This window comes from Balaenoptera acutorostrata, chromosome 18 (genome assembly GCF_949987535.1).
Source record: "Balaenoptera acutorostrata chromosome 18, mBalAcu1.1, whole genome shotgun sequence".
Lineage (NCBI taxonomy): Eukaryota > Metazoa > Chordata > Mammalia > Artiodactyla > Balaenopteridae > Balaenoptera > Balaenoptera acutorostrata.
The window spans coordinates 14,138,405-14,160,391 of NC_080081.1; the positions used below are offsets into that span (position 1 = coordinate 14,138,405).

At 35.5% G+C, this 21,987-nt stretch overlaps 1 protein-coding gene across 2 annotated transcripts in view; it reads left to right on the forward strand.

The window, feature by feature from the left end:
* Nucleotides 1-21,987, forward strand: part of UGGT2 (UDP-glucose glycoprotein glucosyltransferase 2) — a 190,299-nt gene that overhangs the window by 46,077 nt on the left and 122,235 nt on the right. For both annotated transcript variants that reach the window (XM_057533190.1, XM_057533189.1), the window contains exons 9-12: nucleotides 138-237; nucleotides 2,620-2,680; nucleotides 14,724-14,815; nucleotides 19,236-19,386. In XM_057533190.1, coding sequence (XP_057389173.1) covers nucleotides 138-237; nucleotides 2,620-2,680; nucleotides 14,724-14,815; nucleotides 19,236-19,386 — 404 coding nt within the window. The remainder of the gene's footprint in view (nucleotides 1-137; nucleotides 238-2,619; nucleotides 2,681-14,723; nucleotides 14,816-19,235; nucleotides 19,387-21,987) is intronic.

Sequence of the window (21,987 nt, forward strand, 5' to 3'; positions counted from 1 at the left end):
AATAATGCTAAATATGAGTGTTTGTTAATGTGTCTATATATGAATATATGGCAAGAAGCGTTATTTAAATTACATGGAAATGTCTGTTAAGGTCTAACATTATGCTAGATTCCTTAATGATATTTTTTTCCTTCCAGATCTTAGTTTTCAAGCAGCTTCTCAAATAATGTCCACTCCAGTTTATGATGCCATAAAATTAATGAAGGACATTTCGCAGAACTTCCCCATAAAAGCCAGGTATATTAAAGCTTATTGATTTGATTATAGTCAGAACTCTTTCCATTAAATAAATTTTATGAAAATAGCTGATTTCATTTAACATAATGATATCAGTTAATTCTGTTATATATAGTGTTTATGAGATCAGGGTCTCTTTTCATTATGTATATTGGGTTTTTTTTAACTAGAGCAAAATATTGGCTTGTGCATGCATATGTATACATACTACAAAATAGAACTCTTGAATTAGAGGCAAATGGAAAGGAAAAAATAATGTATTTAAAAAATTGTTTAAACGTAAGCAGTGAGAGATGGTAATCCAAGAAAAAACTGATTTAAGCAGTATATAATAAGGGGATATTTTTCTCTTTACCCTACAGAGGATGATGAAAAATATTACTCTAAATAGACCTATGCCCAATGTATGGCCAAATCATGTTCTTGCCCTTTCAGATTCCAAACAATTAGTAATGTCTTAATTGTATAGAATATTTTGTGGAATACTTTTTTGCCAATAAGATATCTAATTGAAATGCTTTCAGAAATATTAATACTACATTAAACGCATCTTCCAGTTCAATAGATAATACATTTCCATATCTAGAAGTAACCAGTAGATACAATTCTGGTTACCACGTTATATAAGGATTTACAAAATAACAAGACTTTGATGCATTTGTAGGAATAATAGTATAAAATTATAAGCAACCAGTGAAATATAAGCTAAGTTAGCTTATATCGAAGATATACAACATGTGACAGGTGCAGCAATAGTGCTTCACTGAGAGGAACTGGAGAACATCCTTGTGTCCTCAGCATCCCTTCTTAAGCAGGGGATAATCACTACGCCTCTATTTGTTTCAGACACTTTGGTACATTTATCCACAGCACAAATTACTGAATCCTGAATCTAGGCAGTCAATACCTTTGTAAGATAAATAAGTAGTACATGTTTGGCCACAGGATACCAAGAACCTTTTCACGATACCCTGAAAATAGAGACATTTGTCACCTTATTTACAGATTAAAAATTAATATATTGACATGACTCTCAGTTTTAGTTTAAGCAAAATCAAGAATTTGAGAAGTCAGTATATGTATACTAAAACATGAAATATGCATGTGTATATAAACATAGATGTTTAGCCACACTGCTGTTAATTAACAGTAGCTTTTGAAATTACTCGATCAAATAAAGTGAAATAATTTTAGTTTTAGGAAGATAGTTGATTAGCTGTTTTGACGGTAAGTCATTATAACTAGTCAGGGGTTTTGTGGCTAAACTCTGCTCTTAATTTGTGGTTGGTCATTAAAAAAAAAATTGCCAACTGTGCTAACACTGCTTAATGGCTGAATTGTAGGCTTAAGCGTATCTCTACAGTTACTCTGATAAGTCATTACTCCATGAACTTGTGGATGCTTCCTGAATCTTGGGATGAAGCGAGTTGGATTGGTTTCCTCCAGACTCCGTCAATGGTGCAACCATAATTGATGCCCAAGGCTAAAAATCTTGCCTCCATATATGTTCAGACTTAATAAATGGTTTTTATTTTTCATCAAAAAAAAAAATAAAGTCACTCTGTAGACAGCCAGTAAATGTTCATTGAAATGAAATACTTGATAAATGAATGAAAAATTTGCATTATCAGATTTTCAGTTGCAGTTAATCTCAAATGCTGCCAGATTTTAGGAGGTAATACACACTTATTGTGGGTTGTTTTAAGATACACCCTTCTGCTTGAGTTTTACTTAATGTCAAACTTTGCATTAACAATCTTTTAATTTTTAAATCATTTTCTTCTATGCATAAAATTGACAGATAAATAGCTAATTAAGCATTCTTAGTAGTTACTAGGTCAAATAAATATAATTTATAGACTTATTTAAAAGACATTTTGCTCTGTTTTTAAATTATAAGGGAGTTATAAGCTCCCTTATAGAGTGAATATATGAAGTCAACATTATCAGTATTTTAGAACTTACATACCGTGGTAAAGATCTCAGGTTAACCAAAATTCTTTATATACGCATATTCCAAAAATTGCCTATTTGCAGCGATACATATAATGACATTGGTAATTTCATATAGAATTTCTCCCTATGGGCAAAATGACACAAAATAGCATTTTCAATCAAGTATTCTTGAAAAATGCAACAGCATGTAATGCGTACAGTTTGTGCACATGAACTTTTGACAGTCTCTATTCCACCTGAATCAAATACCCTTGTCAAATGAAAGCCATAGTACCACCTGTCAAATAGGCTATGTGGAAATGTACACTTCTGTCATGATGCCTTTAGAGTTTTTAGTTTCTCGTACAAAGTATTATATTGCATTGAATCATAGATTAGTCCAAACATTTAAGAAAGAATGAATTGTATCTGTATTTATGTTCCCAGATCTCTGACCAGAATTGCTGTAAATCAACGTATGAGGGAGGAAATACAGGAAAATCAAAAGGTTTGTTTGAATTCCTTTTTAAAAAAATTTACTACACTAATAACACTATATTTTAGACTTTGGATCTTCAATTTTCATACAAAAAAGAAAATGTTAACTTGTACTTTTTGATTATTAAAACAGTTCAGGTTTTTTCATTTTTATATTGTCTACTTTATATAGCATACAGTTTGTGATCCTAGCCAATCTTTCCTGACATAGATCCTACTTACTTTCTCATTAACCTTATATACTCCAAATTTTCTGCCCATGCTGTATGGTTTTCTTCACAAAATAGAGAATAAAGGCTATGAGATAATACTTCTGTTTCTCATTAGTTTTGCTTAAAAGCTTGTGAGGACCAAGCCAAGTTTAGACCACTGGAACATTACTAGAATCCTATAACATATAGTACACAGTTGATCACTAGTTTGATAAGATTCTGCTAAATGGTCTCCTAAATTACCTTAAGACCCCAAATGATTCTAACTGTGTTAATACTTAGGAAGTACTTGAGAACACTTCCTGGCTTTATTACATAGGACTGGTTTGGCTTTAAGTAATATTAATCCCAGGCACACAGGGCCTTAAACAGTAGGAGTTCATTTTTCTCGCATAAAAAGAAGTCCCTTCCCTGGTGGCGCAGTGGTTAAGAATCCGCCTGCCAGACAGGAATAAAGACGCAGACGTAGAGAACGGACTTGAGGACACGGGGAGGGGGAAGGGTAAGCTGGGACGAAGTGAGAGAGTGGCATGGACATATATACACTACCAAATGTAAAATAGATAGCTAGTGGGAAGCAGCCACATAGCACAGGGAGATCAGCTCGGTGCTTTGTGTCCACCTAGAGGGGTGGGATAGGGAGGGTGGGAGGAAGGTGCAAGAGGGAGGAGAAATGGGGATAAATGTATATGCATAGCTGATTCACTTTGTTATACAGCAGAAACTAACACACCATTGTAAAGCAATTATACTCCAATAAAGATGTTTAAAAAAAAAAAAAATCCGCCTGCCAGTGCAGGGGACACGGGTTCAAGCCCTGGTCCAAGAAGATCCCACATGCCGTGGAGCGACTAAGCCCATGCACCCCAACTACTGAAGCCCACACACCCTAAAGCCCATGCACCGCAACTTCTGCGCCTTCATGCTGCAACTACTGAAGCCCACACACCTAGAGCCCATGCTCCACAACAAGAGAAGCCACCACAATGAGAAGCCGGCTCACCACAACTAGAGAAAGCCCGTGCACAGCAACGAAGACCCAATGCAGCCAAAAATAAATAAAATGTTAAATATTAAAAAAAACAGAAGTCTCAAAGTAGGTTGCCACAGACATGGTTTTTTCTTTTATGGTTGCAGAATGGCTGCCACAGCTCCAGACTACTTGTCTGGATTCAAAGCAGAAAGAGGCAGGAAGATCAAACCACATTCATCCTGACTGAAGCCTTTCTGGAACACTTCAGCCATCTTTGACTTCTGTCTCATTGGCCAAAATTTTGTAATGTGGATATTCCTAGCCACAAGGGAGACTAGAAAAGTTAGTGTTTACTTTTCTAGTGATTGAGGGGAGCAGAGGAGAAATGGCTTAGAGATAGTGCCAGGTTAGCCCATCAACAGTGCCTGTTACACTGAGACAGAGTAAGCTCTCAGTAAATATCAGCTGTTTTGATGATGCCAAACAACTACAATGATGATAATGAAGTAGATGCACAGTTCATGGGAGACTGAGTGATAGAAGCCGCAACACGTCATCCCAACTGGGATGTTCTTTGCCTCATTGACCACCTAACAAATTCTTGCTTATCCTTCAAAACTGAGACTACTCCTTTCTGTAATTTTCCTTATTGCTCTTACCATTCTTCAAGCAGAATGCATTTTTTTCTTATAAGAATTTTTGTATTTGTTTGTTTGAATAATGCCACTTGCAGTAAGAAGGGAAGACAGGTTGGGAAAGAAAAAGGAGGGAAAAGAAAGGAATGCCAAAGTATCAGTGGCATCACATAATCCAGTTTATTTTTTGCTCAGTTAATAGTCCAGAGGGGGTGTTCCTGGTCATCAAAGCTTTGTTCTATGTGATGATTTTGATTCCAGAGGTTGAAGAATTTCATGAGGTTAAAGAGGACCTAATTGGAAGGACCAAATGGGATAGTTCCAAAGGTAAACCACTGTGATGGATTCACAAGGGAATGTGAAACTGGAACTGGAAGGACTTTGCAAAGGTGTAGAAAGTAAAGATAGAACCATTTCTGAAGTAAAAACTAAAGTTATAAAGTGGCACAAAGGAGAACTGACCTTATAGAAAACACAGCAGAAGACATAGTAGATAGAAATAATAAATGCAGAGATAGTAAAAAAAAGAAATAGAAAGGACTCAGGAGAAGATGATAAAGTAAAGCCAGGTAAAGGAAATCCAATATACCTAGACTAGAGTCCATGAAATAGAAAAATAAAACAGATGGACAGAACAAATGCTTAAAACTACAATCAGAAAATTTTCAGAAATAAAAGAAGTTCCAAATCCACAAATAAAAAGGGTGCACTGTGTAACTTGGGAAAATTGACCAAGAGTGGTCAAATATAAGCTATTGAACTTTATAGGGAACAAAGGAAATTAATTACTTATGCATTTAATAAAAAAGATGATAAGGAAAGAAAATCACATTGGCATCAGACTTCTCAAAAACAAATTCAACACCAAGAAACAGTGAAGCTCCATCTACAAGACATTCAAGGAAAGAAAAACTGTCCTTCAAGAAGATATGTATATACAGGCTACAAAAATGTTGAACATGCAAAAATTCAGGGAATATTGCTCCCAAGAACACTTTCTGAGGAATTTCTCCGACCAAGAACTGATTGAAGATTCTTGGGCAGAACAACTGCCTGTTGGGCATTGAATATGTTTATGTGTAGAACTAAAAGTAGAAAGTGAGGGACAGGGTGATAGTATAGTATGTAAATAGTACCTACTCTGACAAAGATAAAATATTGCAACTAATAAATATGGCGGGGGGTAGAAAATAGAATAAACTTGCTGATTGCCTTAACTGTAATACTCAGGAATCAAAGATATAATTAAAGCTGAAAAGTCAAGCAGTGGAAGCCTGAACTTATTTAAAAGTATATAGTTAACCACTAATGAATATAAAACTATTGAATAAAATTGGGCTGTGCAAGAGGAAAGGCAGCAGAAAGAGGTTAAAGGCTAATTTTATTATTTTTTGTAACAGAAATCATTAGTTGTTGGTTAAGGAAAGAGATGACTGAGGGTATTAAATGAACATACATGTTTAATAGTAACTAGAGGAACAAAAGTCTAAATCTTCCAAACTGTGAAGAGAACTGAATGCACAAGAAAAGAAAGAGACATTTAAAAAATACATCTAGAAAGAGTAAATACAGCATGAAAGAATGACATTTGAGGCTAACCAGGTCTGTGATATCAATAAATGTAAATAAGCTTAACTAACATATTAGCAAAAATGTTCAGTTTGTTTCATTAGGCATGTACAATGTATGTAAAATAAAAACTCTTAAAGTAATTTAGAAATGTCAAAAATTAAAGGACATGACAAGGTATACCAAGCAAATACTGTGTTTTAAGGGTAGTGACCTTAAAATGCCATGAAGCCAAATTCAGTTCTAAAAATATAAATGAGCAAAAAATGGCCCTTTATAATACTAAGGACTATAATTCACAAGGCTACAATAGCAGTTTAAAATATTTTTACATCAAAACACTGAAGCAACATTCATGAAACAGACTACAGGAGATGGAAGGAGAAATATAATATACCTCTCTAAGACTAGTGAAATGGTAAGTAAAGATATAGAAGACCAAATGACATTATGATTGTATAGATAATAGGTCTTCTGGCTATATAACAAATTTTGTATCCTGATAATAGAAAAAATATGCCTTTCTTCAAGTTTTTATGAAGTAGTAATGGCAAAAAATCCAGAAAGTGGGTAAAATAGAAAAAAAATTCTCAATGTCAATGCAAACTAGAAATCAATAACAAAATCAGAAAAAAAGGGTTTATTCACTTGGAAGTTAAAAACTCTGTTTACTCTTAAGTAGAAGGGAAAATAAAATACACATCAAGGGACTCCCTTGGTGGTACAGTGGTAAAAAATCCACCTGCCAGTGCAGGGGACCAGGTTTGATCCCTGGTCGGGAAACTAAGATCCCACATGCAGCGGGGCAGCTAAGCCCGTGTGCCACAACCATTGAGCTCATGCACCTCAACAAGAGACCCCACGTTCCACAACTACAGAGCCCACGCGCTCTGAAGCCCGTGTGCCACAACTAGAGAGAGAAAACCCGCACGCTGCATCTAGAGAGAAACCCGAGCAGACCTCGCACCGTAACAAAAAAGATCCCGCATGCCTCCACAAAGATCCCATGTGCCACAACTAAGACCCGACGCAGCCCAAAAAATAAATAAATAAATAAGGAAAATAAATAAATAAAATAAACATTTTTAAAAATAAATACACATCAAAATTGCAACAGTTCTTGATAACAACATTTGAAAACATAAGATATTAGAATCTTTGGGACCCAAATAAAACAAAGTTCAGAGAAAAAGTCTTACATCAATAAAATGAAAAAAAAGTAAATGAATTAAATATCAGACTTAAAATGTTAAGAACAGTAAAGAAAAGCAAAAGCAGAAGAAATTAATACAGGTAAAAATAGTAAAACTAATGAAATGATAATATTTCATAATTGAATGGAGCTTGAGGGATGCAAGAATGGTCAATAGATTAGGAAATCTATTCATATACTATCGTTAGATCTAAGTGGTAAAATTGTATGATTATCTTTGTACATGCCGAAAAAGCATTTTATAAAATTCAAGACCTATTCCTGAATATAAAAAAACGCTTTATAAGGAAATTGATTATACTTCCTTAACATGATTAAAAGTGTGCATGTGCATATGTATTTGTGTTTATCTCAGCTTAAAAGTCAGCATCTTACTAATAGAAAATTGCTAGAGGTATATTTACCAAAATCAGGAACAAGGCAATGAAGCACATTATCATCACTGTAATTATTATTGTATTAGTTATTAGCCCACATCATTAGTCAAGAGAAGTATATTGGAAGTGTAAAAATTGGGGAAAAGTGAGGAATATATAAGAGAATCAACTAAAGACAAAAATTAGATGTAGAAAGGTGTGTTGGTCTGCTTGGGCCGCCATAACAAAGTACCACAGACTGGGTGGCTTACACCACAAAAATTAATTTTCTTTCAGTTCTGGAGGCTGGAAGTCCCAGATCAGAGTTTCAGCAAATTCTGTATTTGATATGGACTCTTCCTGGCTTGTCAACAGCTGCCTTTTTGCTGTGTCTTCACATGGCCTTTCCTCTGTGTGCACACAGTGTGCCACCCTTATGACCTCATTTAACCTTAATTACCTCCTTAAGCCCCATCTCCAAATACAGTCTCATGGGGGTTTAGGGCTTCAACATATGGATTTGGGGTGGGGCAACACAATTCAGTCCATAGCAAAAGATAATAGAATGCACAATTAAAATATATAAATCAATAGGCTCCTAATGAAACTTAAAAGCTTTTGCACAGCAAAGGAAACCATAAACAAGAGGAAAAGACAACCCTCAGAATGGGAGAAAATATTTGCAAATGAAGCAACTGACAAAGGATTAATCTCGAAAATTTACAAGCAGCTCATGCAGCTCAATATCAAAAAAACAAACAACCCAATCCAAAGATGGGCAGGAGACCTAAATCGACATTTCTCCAAAGAAGATATACAGATTGCCAACAAACACGTGAAAGAATGCTCAACATCATTAATAATTAGAGAAATGCAAATCAAAACTACAGTGAGATATCATCTCACACCAGTCAGAATGGCCATCATCAAAAAATCTAGAAACAATAAATGCTGGAGAGGGTGTGGAGAAAAGGGAACCCTCTTGCACTGTTGGTGGGAATGTCAATTGATACAGCCACTATGGAGAACAGTATGGAGGTTCCTTAAAAAACTAAAAATAGAACTACCATACGACCCAGCAATCCCACTCCTGGGCATATACCCTGAGAAAACCATAATTCAAAAAGAGTCATGTACCCCAGTGTTCATTGCAGCACTATTTACAATAGCCAGGACATGGAAGCAACCTAAGTGTCCATCATCGGATGAATGGATAAAGAAGATGTGGCACATATATACAATGGACTATTACTCAGCCATAAAAAGAAACAAAATTGAGTTATTTGTAGTGAGGTGGATGGACCTAGAGTCTGTCATACAGAGTGAAGTTAAGTCAGAAAGAGAAAAATACCGTATGCTAACACATATTTATGGAATCTAAAAAAAAAAAAATGATTCTGATGAACCTAAGGGCAGGACAGGAATAAAGATGCAGACCTGCTAGAGCATAGACTTGAGGACACTGGGAGGGGGAACGGTAAGCTGGGACAAAGTGAGAGAGTGGCATGGACTTATATACACTACCAAATGTAAAACAGATAGCTAGTGGGAAGCAGCCACATAGCACAGGGAGATCAGCTTGGTGCTTTGTGACCACCTTGAGGGGTGGGATAGGGAAGGTGGGAGGGAGATTCAAGAGGGAGGAGATATGGGGATAAATGTATATGTATAACTGATTCACTTTGTTATAAAGCAGAAACTAACACACCATTGTAAAGCAATTATACTCCAATAAAGATGTTTAAAAAAAAAAGACAGAAAGATAAGTTTTGTAAAGAAAAGAACTCTTTGTAACATGAATAAAAGCTAATCAGTTCTATGCATCCAAAAAAAAGAAAAAAAGAATAGTATCTATTTCACTGGATTATTAGGAGGATTAAATGAGAATATAAAGTGACTTAGCACAATGTCCGCCTCAGTAACTGTGCCCCTCTGCTTAGTGTTCACATATTTATATGTACATATACATAAACCCACATTTTTATATATATACACACACACACATAGAGAAAAATACATCATACATAAATATCTATGTATATTTACATATGTAAGACAGTTGGAGTATGTCAGAAAGAGGGAGAGAATATCATAATCTACGAGACTGATATTAGTGACTTTAAATGAAAATAATTCTCAATATTTTAAACTATGTCCATTTTGTTAAATTATTACTTTACTTGGAGTTATCATCAATTTATGGTAATAATAAAGTTTTACACTTACATCTTGAAAGACTGTTATATAAACAAAATAGTATTAAGTTCTTTTATAATGTTATTTCTGTAGTTCCAGTTTTCACAGCAGTGAAGTTGCCAGACTTTTCTATAATTCTAACAATCTAGAATGTACTATGTAGTATCAGAGGAATGGCATAAAGTTTAACAATACAAAGATGAAAAAAAATCTCCAAAGTAGAGTTTTGGACAAGATGGTGAAATGTGAACTAGAGATATGCCCTCAAACTTTTATACCTGGTACTCATTTCTCCATTAAAGAACCTTGGTTAAAATTAAAAAAAAAAAATCAATAGGCTCCATATATTGCAAGCAACTAGTTAAAATTTATAATGTAAGAAAAGACTCCATTTACAACAGCAACACAAAAAGTATATAGGAATAAACTTAACAAGTAGGTAAAGCCTGTATAAAGAAAAATTTGACAGTCTACTTAAGGGCATGTTGAAGGACGTATCTTGTATTGGAAGATTACAATGAAGTCAATTCTAAGTTAATTTGTAAATATAATCAGAACCTGGAGTGGTTTTTTTTTTCCTCTGAAACTTGACAAGATGAGTCTAAAAATTCATGTGGAAGAAGTAGACAAGGAATAATAGCCAGGATTACTCTGAAAAATTAAAGGAGCAGTAGGGACCTCTGCCCTATGTGCGCAGCAGCACAGACTGTACCTCCTGTATCTATGCTGGCCACCAGGTGCTCCAGCCTGCTCAGGGATGCTGGGGCCACCCACTGCTGTCACCTTGGCCACTTCTCATCCGCTTGGAATTAGCAGTGAAACAGTTTTGAAACAAGCTTTGATTACTGAGCAAGGAACCTTGAATTTATTCAGTAAGTCAGTCTTGACACTGTATATGGCCGTCTTGTTTACTGCCTCTTTAGGAACACACTGAGAGAAAGACAAGGGAATAATGGCTTTCACGTCACTAATCCCAGGCAAAGGTGTCTGGGCTGGTAGTCCATGTTACCCACTAACACGTGGAGTGTGTGGGAGGTAACTAAACTGGGAGTTCCAACCTTGGAGAAGGAAGGGGTGATTGTGATCGGAAAGTTAAAAAATTGTGGAATGTCCCTTGCAGTGTTAATGTAGCCAAAATGGATGGGCCACATGAACACCCTGGAAATATGTCACTGCTCCAACATCTTATCCATACGCACCAAATGGTACAGTTCCTGTAAAACATGTCACTGTTGCAAAACATGTAAACAGAGGGTTTACACACAAAAAAGAATAGTGGTCTTTAAATATACAGAAAGATGATTCATCTTTCTATAATAAGGGAAATGCAGATCAGAGTTAGACTGAGAAAGCGGATTTCAAATATTCATACGTATGATAGTGCACTCTATTGGTGAGTCTTATTTTGCATAAGAAAACAGGGAAAACAAGATATGTGTTTGTATTATATTTGTATAAAGAAACACCAGAAGGATAAACCAGAAACTTTGGGGGAAAAATGTGTTACCTCTATGGGCCAAGGGTAGGGGCTGGTGAACAGGGTGGAAGGTGCTGGAATGAGAACAAAAATTCTTTGTGAATAGTTTTTACATAGTTTTGACTTTGGACTCGTGCAAAGATTATCCCAAAAATATCATGACTATGCTGAAGTTGTATAAGTGAATATGAGTTTGGTTTTATTCAGGAAGCAATTGATTCAACTCCAAAGTACAGCAAGTTTCCCTTTGAAGTTCATAATTGTTGTTTTGCTCAGAGACTGGGCAGAGTCTACTTTAGATGATTTAAAGTTCAATGTCAATGCAATATGTATCTCTTATTGTTTACCATAAGAACTGTTAAATATATTAATTAAATTTCATGACACCTATTTGTTTTGGTTGGGGGGAAATGGGGAAGGGGGTCAGGTGGTCAGGTAACTTCTTTTGCTTCAGTATCGTGAAACAGATTGTTTCAATTATGTAATTACATAATAAACCAGATGCAGATATTTAAGTACAAAATCCAAGTAAAAGATTACACCTAATTCAGATAAAAGCTCACGCTTTTCTAATTATGTCAACTAATTACTTAGAATGTGTGAAAATTTTACAGAGTTCTAGAGAAAATTCCTAGGTTAGCATATCTTCTCCAACAGTTCTTCTGTAAAATATATTTTTTCGGAATCTGAGTTTCTCTCATCACTCATCCAGAAAAAAGCAAAACCCTTCCTATTATTAGATTTACATCTGACTGGACTTCAAATTTTAAGTTCAGAATGCATGTAGTTCCAGCATAGGGACCTCCAGACAAGTTTATAAACCAATTTACCATTATAATACTCAACCAGTCTCCTGAAATCCAATCAATAGGAATTTCTTTAGTTTCAACTAATGGCGCAGCTCCATTGGTTGTTAAAGGGATACATTTCTGTACATTGTTCCCTCTTTTCTTTAATGAGGTCATATTTGTCCATGGAGATTTGAATTTGTTTCTGCTCAAAGCTTATGAGCACTCCTAACTTAATTCCACTTTTTTTTTTTTTTCAATTTTTTAATTTTTTTGCTGCACCGCAGGGCATGTGGGATCTTCATTCCCTGACCATGGATTGAACATATGCCCCCTGCAGTAGAAGCACGGAGTCCTAACCACTGGACCACCAGGGAATTCCCCTAATTCCACTTTAAATTAAAAGGCTGTTTGTATTTTTTGGACCTTCAAAATAGTGTGAAATTGGGCCTCAAACTCATGTGAAGATAAGCCAGAAGCCGTGAATTCTTATGGAAGACTGTTCTTCCTCCATTAAGAACCATGGTGAACTCAGCAAGTTTCTATGCTGTTTCTGCAGGACATTTTGTTTTCTAGGTCACCTTTCACTTCACTGTGAGTGTAGCACTTCCTTATGTGCACAAGGATATCTCTGACTGTGCTGCCTGCCCTCGGTGGGCCCAAGGCTCTGCCTCCTGTCCTTCTGAGACTGACCTTTAAAAACTCACACTTTAGACCACTAGGATGAGGATGCTTGAGATTTCCTCAGGGCAGGGCCTTCAGTGTTTGTTATATCCTTGGACTCTTATTCCCACTTCTTCTCTACTCTTAAGTGAAATCTTTAATTTAAAAAGTTAAACCATTCTTTTAGAGGACAATATTAATATTTTAATGTAGCATTTCTGATATTTTCTTTTAGTAGAAGGATTTCAGGATCTCTGGTTCATCATATTGCTAGAAACTAAATTCTTACTCCTTGATTTGAGAACGGCTGCCTTTAATCATACACTCGGGATCGTTTGCCAGGATTTAAGGCTACCCCCTTTGAGGGGAAAAGAAAGAACTTGTCACCACCAGTTCCAATACACATACCTCTCTTTGACATTGTTTCAGCATCAAGTTTACTGAGTTTAACTTATTACCCTTGTTTTGAACATCTTTTTTGTTCAAGACTCTGTGCTTGGCATAAAAATTCTTGAGGGAATTAGCAGTTTAGTATAGATCGGTGTTTGATATGCTTTCTACCTTTAGTTGTGATGCCTAAAACAAAGGAGGTGCTGGAGAGAGCTTGAGACAATGTGTATGATGGTTCAATGCACATTTTGGGAAAACAGGCAGTGGATTCACTAGACATCTATAGACTTCGAAGTTTGAATGCAAGTTTCCTGGAAAAAAGTAACTATTTGATAGAAAGGCACAGAAGTAGCTAAAGACAAATCAGAATTTCACCTGTGAATCTCTCATGTTAATCTCTTGCCAGTATTCTGCATAAAGCAAATGGAGATATTTTCTGTACTGTTACAAATTTAGTTCCTCCTCTCCCCTGTCTATATGTAGCTCACCTGTTATGGTGAGTGATAACCATACAGAAAAATTCACCTCTGTAAAGCCGCCTCTGAACTTCTTCAAGTTAGTTGCTTCGTCTGTCTTTCCAGAATAATTTATACAAATCTCTCTTAGGTCACTTATTGTGTGATGTCATTGAAATGCACTGTTTTGAAATTGTTTTTCTTCCTAAATCAATTTGCCTACTCTGGTAATAGTCATAATGAAAGCTTCATTTGTGAGTACTTTATATGTGACTAGACACATATATATTACATTAAAACTTTATAACAAACTTGTGAGTATTCCATTTTACAGATGAGGAAACTGAGACTTATGGAAGATACTAAGTAAATTTACCTAAATCTTAACCACAAGTAAGTAGCAAGACTAGGGTTTAAACCAGATCTGACTCCCTCACCGTGATCTTGCTAACTATGCTGTATGGCTAGGACATTCCCTTTTTTTCTAGTGCCTGGAGTTGTTTCTAGCACTGAGTAGGCACTTGGGAAGTATTTACTTAATAAAAAGTTAGTGAACATTGAAACACTGCTTTAATGAAAACTTACGAATTTATAAATGATTGCTAAATATTTACACATACACCAAGGTTTTGAGTTCTGGGATATCAAACAATAGGATTGTGCCAGCTATCAAATTCTAAGTGTTTGTGTTCACACACACACACACACACACACACACACACACACACACGGTATAAAATGTAATAGGTAAGTAATTGTTGTAGCATTAGAGATTTAATATCACATACTGCGAAATCAAAATACTCAGGTATTGTGTCTTTAATCTGTTTTAAGATTCCCATCACTTAGATCAGATGTGGGCAGTACTACCCACATATAGGCCAAATGTGGCCTGCTGCCTGTCTTTATACATATAAAAGTTTTATTGGAACATAATCATGCTCATGTGTTAATTGTCTGTGACTGCTTTTGTGCTACAAAGGCAGAGTTGAGTGGTTCAACAGAGATGATATAGCTGGCAAAGCCTAAAATATTTACTATCTGACTCAATAGAAATAATTGGCCAACTCCTGGCATAGATCAGCTATGGTTATATCACTTGGTTAACTATTTTCTGTATTTCCAGCATCTTCAAGATAGATTTGAAATTCAGCCAGGCGATGCTGGTCTGTATATAAATGGACTTCATATTGATATGGATTCTTATGATCCTTTTAAGTAAGTATTGAATTATTGATACAGACTATGGTTTATATATGAAGGTACACTTTTGTCCTGAATTTAGTATTGGTTAAAATGCAAATAATCACTTTAAAGGTAAAGCAAATATATCTTTTTGATTGTGCAGAACAACTCTGTTATTTTGGTAGAATATTCTCTTAATTGTCTTTGAATGTCAGAACTGGAAGAGACCTTGGAGAAATCTGTTCAGATGAGAAAATTGAAGTTTCTGAATCCTAGACCTATATTTGTCCTATTATTCAAAACTGTCTTTAATTGACAAGTAGGTCCATCGCTTAGCAGGGAAGTTTCTTGGGACAGAGCCGAGTAGCTAGGGAGCTGTACGCTCCAGACAAGAACTGAAAGGAATATGAGATGCTTTCCCTGAGTAAAGAAACTAACAGGAAGAATTTTAAGTGCTTGTGTCTATCAGAAAAGAAACTTGAAATTATAGATGGCTGGATGCTATCTCCTTAGGTTAAAAAAATTCCTCAAAAATGCTCTAGTGCAGAATTAGAAAGTCTTGTATTTATCATGGCCATTGACCTGTAAATTAAAGTCATGGGCCAAACAGAAGTCAAACTGAATTTATTTTACTTTTAAAGAGAGTCATAACACTACTTTAAAATTCATATTTAGAATATAAAATGAATTTAGTAAACACAATAGTTCAGATATTCAGTTTTAATTGAATTCAATTTGCTTTTATTGAACTTAAATTAATTGTTCATTTGTTTCATTTTCTTAGCACCTTGGAAATATATAGGAAAACACAGGGAAGATTGAGAAGTAGGGTTCAAGTGGGGCTTTTATCTTTATTTAGTTGAATTTTTGGACCTAATATTGGGAAAATACTAATCTGAGATATAAAGGCTAAATACTACACATAGAGAAGAGCAGTTGTTAGCTCCTGGCAGTAAACTTTAGAGGACAGAAATTATATTTGTGCTCAAGAACAGTGAAAATAGGTTTAAAAGAGGGCAGAAATGGTAGGTAGATTTTGGAAAGTTTTCTGTGGCGGTGTATGGGGAAATCTTCACAACAGGAACACTTTGACATGTAATTTAGAAAGGCTACAGGTTATTCAAGAAATAGAGCCCCCTTGGCTCCTCCACCTGGTAATTAGTGATCTGCAGGATGTGTGATACATTTTTGTTCCTCATTGATCGGATCACTGGTTAAAACTACTATAATTCCCTTAAAGGAGAAAAAAGAAAATATGTGAGGATATTTATATCTTCTGACATTTTTAGCACAAAATAAACAACCAAAGAAAGAAGTTCTCAGGAAGGATCAGAGCATGTAGAATAAAAAGTATGAAAAGGTTGATGAATGAAAGAAAATGATTCAGGAAAGAGGAGAGGAAGGAAATGTCCTATTAAGTTATATCCTGGATCTGGAGAGAGGTGCTTTGCAGCCAGTACTTTAACATTGTCGATTTGGGGAAAGAAAGTGAAGGGGGAATTATTTTTCTCTTTCTTCCTGTCTCCTACCCTTGCGGCGTTTTGGGTTGTAGAGCTGGTACCAAGCCCACGCCCTAACCCTTCTTCCTCTGATCCCCGAGGAGCCAGAGCCTCCGTGCCTCAGTGTCAGGTCAGCCCAGGTTCACACAGGCTGTGTCCAAGCCTAGCTCTCACCCCCAGGGAGACCAGGACAGTAGGAGGGAGTGGCAATGACCAGGGAAAAGGCAGGTAGGACCGAGGAAATTTGAGGAGTTCCATAAATGTGTTTTATGTATCTACCTTAGATGCATTTGCCTTAGAGCTACTTAATAGTCACCCCAGCCACAGAGTGGACCAGACTCTGGTCAGGTCCAGGTGCTCAAGAAACTGACTCTGGTACATACTGGATGTTACTCATTTTGATAGCCAGCCTGTTCCTGCTTGAGTAATATCACTACAGTATAACTACCAGAAAGATAGAGGTAACAGTGGTGTATTGATATTCGCACTTGTGGAGTTTTTCTATATCTTAATAAAGTTGTCTGGCTCACTCACAGTTCTTTTGCGCTCTGGATTAAATATGTATTTGTAATGCAAGCAACATTAAAATTCAATATTTATAAAATCAAGTCAATATTAAAATTTGTTTTGGTTAATATCTGAATGCCTACTATGCTGTAGAGACTGCTAGATATCAGGGGTGTAGTGGTGAACAAGACAGAAACATCTTGCTTAAGCAAAATTTACAGTCTAGGAGGATAACTGATATTAAATAATTGTATTGTGGTAAGGTTTGTAAAAGATAAAGTGCAGTGCTTTGAGAGCTTTTAACTCCAGGGATTTAAACTTGTTCTTGATGGAACATGGGGACAGTGCATATCAGATTTCTTCAATGAAGTGATATTTAAGGATGAATCAGGCAAAGTGGGGAGTTGAGGTTCTGCAAGCATGACATATTTGAGAAAATGCCTGGTCTAGTGTGGCCAGACTCTGCAGTGAGGAAGAACTGGAAGAAGCTTAGGTTGCGCAGGTGGGCAAAGATCAGACTGTGAAACCAGGTTCTGGGTTTTGGCCTTTTGTCTCAAGGGCAGGAGAAGCCAGTGAAGGGTTCTAAGCAGATTTAAAGATAGTGACTATTTAAAAGGAGAAGCATGAGAGGTTATTTAACAGTCCAGAGATATAAGTTTTCCTGATAAATAAACCTAGCATATTTCAAGAACTAGTTTTTTTCTATTGGTATGCAAAATTCAAGATTTGAGAAGAGCAAGGAAGAAACTAGTGCTTGTTGAGGGCAACTGTGTGCTCATTAGTAAATTCATTTAATCGTAATACCCTATCAAGTGATTATTACTATTCTCTTTTTTATTGATGGGGAAACAAAGACTCAGATCTCACATAAAGATAGGGACACAACTAGCAAATAGTTGCAGGATTTGAAATTTCATGCCCTTTTCAATGTACCACAGCATGTAACCCTATCTAGTTTTTCTCTTGGTGGTTTTCCTTGGAAACTAGGTTGTGATAACAAAGATGATAGTTACAAAAGCTATGAGGAATATTATAATTCTGTCACACAGAAGTCAATAAGATCAATAAGCATCATAAAATTTTTTAAATGGAGAGAACATTGGCAATACCATCCAAAATTCTTGTTTTACAAATGAGAAAATTTAGACTAAAGGAATTAAGAAGCCCCACATGAAGACGTAGTGTTATAGCCCCGACTAAATCTTATTATTGGTGATTTATGATATTCAACCTAGTGCTCTTTTTATCACGCTCATCTTCTAATAGATTTGGGGGGAGGGGGTAAAAACTCTCCTTTGTAAAGCAGTGGTCAGAACAGTCTAGGATACAGACGTGCTGAGCTGATGTCATACAGACCAGCTTGAAATGCTTCTAAAACAGCCTTCTGAAGAGTTTAGATGTTAGATCTCTGCTTTTTAAGTGTAGATCTCTATACTCCTCCCCAAGAACTGTACTCTAAAACCCATATATTGCTTTGTTCTAATTCCTTTCATTTCTGAAAGGTGAAGTGATTTCCATGAATGGATTTTTGAATGAAGTACTTAAGGTTAAATAAAATAAATATAAATTTTAACACTTGGTTTCAAAAAGTAATAATCAAAATTCCTCCTTGCCTAGTAGATTTTTACCTTCTCAAACATGAACATGAACGTGCTTTACCATAGTCTATACAGCCTTATCTGTCTTTGCAGATACAGGGAAGCACTGTGTTCCTATAGCCTTCATGTCCCAGCTCTTCCACTCTACTGGCTGAGTGACTGGGCAGGAGGCTTCACCTCTCTGAGCCTCATTGGTATCGCTTGAGACTTCCTGAGGTTGTTTTGAGACACAGAATGAACTTGATAAACAGTAGTTTAAAGAATCAAACTGCCCTAAATTTTTGTCAGTAGGGTCATTTATTGATGTTGTTACTTTTAGCAGTAATACTTTCTAACATGTTTAAGAGCTATCAAGTTATTATTATATATGTAATCAGAAATTTTAGTATGTATTCTCAACAGATGTGAACTTTCATGCTTTAATGGGGTTTCCCCTGCATTAAAATTTTATATTTTAGGTCATGTTTGATTTTACCTTGTTTTTGTAGTAGCTTTATCAAAAGAGTGACCTACTGTAGTTTTTCCTTTCATTTTTGACCTTCTCAGTGGTGAGTATATCCTCACTTCTTTAGTGAAGAGTATAGTAAATATACCTTGCTGTCTTATCCTTTAAATAAGAAGATTTTATTACCACTTTAAAAAAAAAACCTCAGCATAAGTTTACCCTGGATAACTAGTTAGACTCCTTGTCTTATTTGTTACTGAGTTTAATAGTGTATTTTCCTGCTATTAATAAAAATACCAGTGAAACTTGTTTCTAATGCTTTGAGAAATCTATAAACTTTTATAGGATTTAATAAAAATTCTTGGCAAATCAAAACAAAACATTTCTTTTCTTTAAACATAAAGTCTTTTGGATATGCTGAAACTAGAAGGAAAAGTGATGAATGGCCTTCGCAATCTTGGGATCAGAGAAGAACATATGAGCGAATTTTTAAAGTTAAGCTCAAATGGTTGGGAAGATACCTATGCATTAGATATTAGACATTCTTCCATAATGGTAAGTATGCATGTTTAATTCCTCGCTTTAAAACCTTTAGTAGACTTAAGAGTTAACATAAAACCAAATATTGGCAGGCTTTAAAGTAAATCTAAGCATTTTGAAAGATGTTGTAGGAGAACTCAGTGAGAAGAAGAAGTAAAACTGCAGACTCTTCCCCTCGCACCCTTATATCTTCTTTCCCCTTCCTCGTATTCTCTGTACTTCCTCACGAGAATATCTGCTCAGCTCATTCACTATCCTTTCCAGCTTTAAAGATAAAAACAAGTGAGAACAACAGAATAACCACATGAGCAACAGCAACAACAAAATACCAAATGGTTAAAATCTGAGGAATGTAAGAATACCACCTTCATATAATGAAAACCTTGCCTAACAAGTTGCAGTGGCCGCCTAACTTTCTGGTCCATGTATTATAGCCTAAGTGAATTTTTTTTTTTGAAATCTGATCACATCACTTTCCCTTGCTTAAAGCACAAAAATAGTCCGTCATGTGGCCTAATAGGTGTAAATGGCCTACTTCCTCCTTTCATATCTTAAACTATGACATATTCTTTTTTACCACGATCCCTTATCCCGTGCTTGGAAAGCAGTTCTTCCTCTCTTTATCCAATTAACCCCTACTCTTTTTTCAGACTTCAGCTCCAAACAGTACTTCCTGAGAGAAGCTTTCCTTAACTATCCAAAGTAGACGATTATTTCATATACGCATTGTGTCAAGGAATCCTCAAGTTCACCCTCAGGTTCAGTGACTGACAAGGCCTGGAAGTTGTTATACTCATGGTTATGATTTATTAGAGCAAAAGAATACCAAGCAGTATCAGAAGCAGAAAGGGCATGGGGTGAAGTCCAGAGGAAACCAAGTACAAGCTTCCAGGAGTTCCTCCTAGTGGAGCTGTACAGGACATGCTGAATTTGATGTGTGACAATCCGTGCAAAGTGCTGCCTACTAGGGAAGCTGACTTGAGCCTGAGAGTTCAGGGTTTTTAAAAGGGGTCTGGCATTTAAGCATATAATGGCCATGTGACTGATGTTAGTCACTGAAACTCCAGACCCTGAGAGAAAAAGCAGGTATTCATTCTAAATCATATCATTTGTAAAAACTCTATACAAACTGCTAGAGCATGCAGCAGGCCCTCAGCATGCAAAACACTCTTTATCAGTCAGAACATTCCAAGAGCTCAATTCCCAGGAGCCAGCCTAGAGAATCTTTATCAGGAACACAGGCCTTTCTTGGGAATGTGCAAGGTGTGGGCAACCCAGGCTTGCTGACTTAATCCTCTCTTTCTCTCTCTCTCTCTCACTCACTCACTCACGCACACACACGTGTGTGTGTATGTATGTATCTATATTTATTATGTTATAGAACTACCAATCGCTCTGTATACTTAGCACAGTTATAATTTTACATTTATCCTGTGGTTCTTTGTGATGTCTTTGTTTCTTACTTGACTATATAAACTTCATGAAGGTAGGAATTTTTTCCATTTTTTCTCTCACCATTATATCCCTGGCTGTAGTAGATACTCAATAAATATAAATATTCCTTGAATGAATAAGTAAATACTTATCTCAAACCAACATAAAACATAATTTTAACAGTGAAACTCTGGAAGCATTCCAGTTAGAACATAATATAAGTATGTTCATGTCACTGATATGATTTAACATTATTATAAAAAGTATAACTATTAGAAATGAGAAAGTAAAAATGTTGCATGACATAAGATTATGTAACTAAAACTCCTTAAGGGAAGCATTTATAATTAATAAGAGATTTTAGTAATATGGGTTTGAAGTAACTGTAAACAGATCAAAAGCTTTTTTTCCAAAAACCATTTGGAAGACATAATGATTTATTCATAATAACATAAAAATTTAAATACCCTGATAATATCTTAATAACTACTATGTGATAAAATCATCTTAATAACTAATAATAAAAAGTACAACTTAACTGATGAGTTATAAAAGAAGGATAAAAGGACACATGGAGAGTGTTAATTGGCATAGCCTTTAAAAAATTATGGCTGCGGTGCTGTTAAAAAAATGTTCATATATACTTGAGCTAGTAACTTCACTGGAAACTTCCATAAAGAAGTGGGAAATGGAGAAAAATCTTTATATCCAAAGATATGATCATTACTGCATATTTTTGAAACAAATAGAAATGAGTTAGCTATAAACAGAAATGTTATAAATTGTATAACCACACAATTATTATTCAGAGATCAAAATTATGTTTATAGATATGTTTTAATAACCAGGGATAATGACTATGTCCTCATGTAAAGTAAAAAATATAGATTTATATGATATCATCATGTGAAAAGATGGACAGAGGATCAGAAGGAAATCTATCAAAATGTTAAGTTACTAATGGGTGATGTGGTTTGATCGGTATTTTTTTTTCATGCTTTTCTGTAAATTTCAGATTTTAACAATGGGCATTATTATATGATCAGGAAAAAAAAAGTTTTTAAGGGAGAAAAACATAACTTCACTGGACATCATACTGTTTGTTTTTCTGTAAAAATTTAAGGGATTCCCTCTGAAGTATTGCAGTTGTTACAGTTACTTTTGTCCTATGGGAACAGCCGT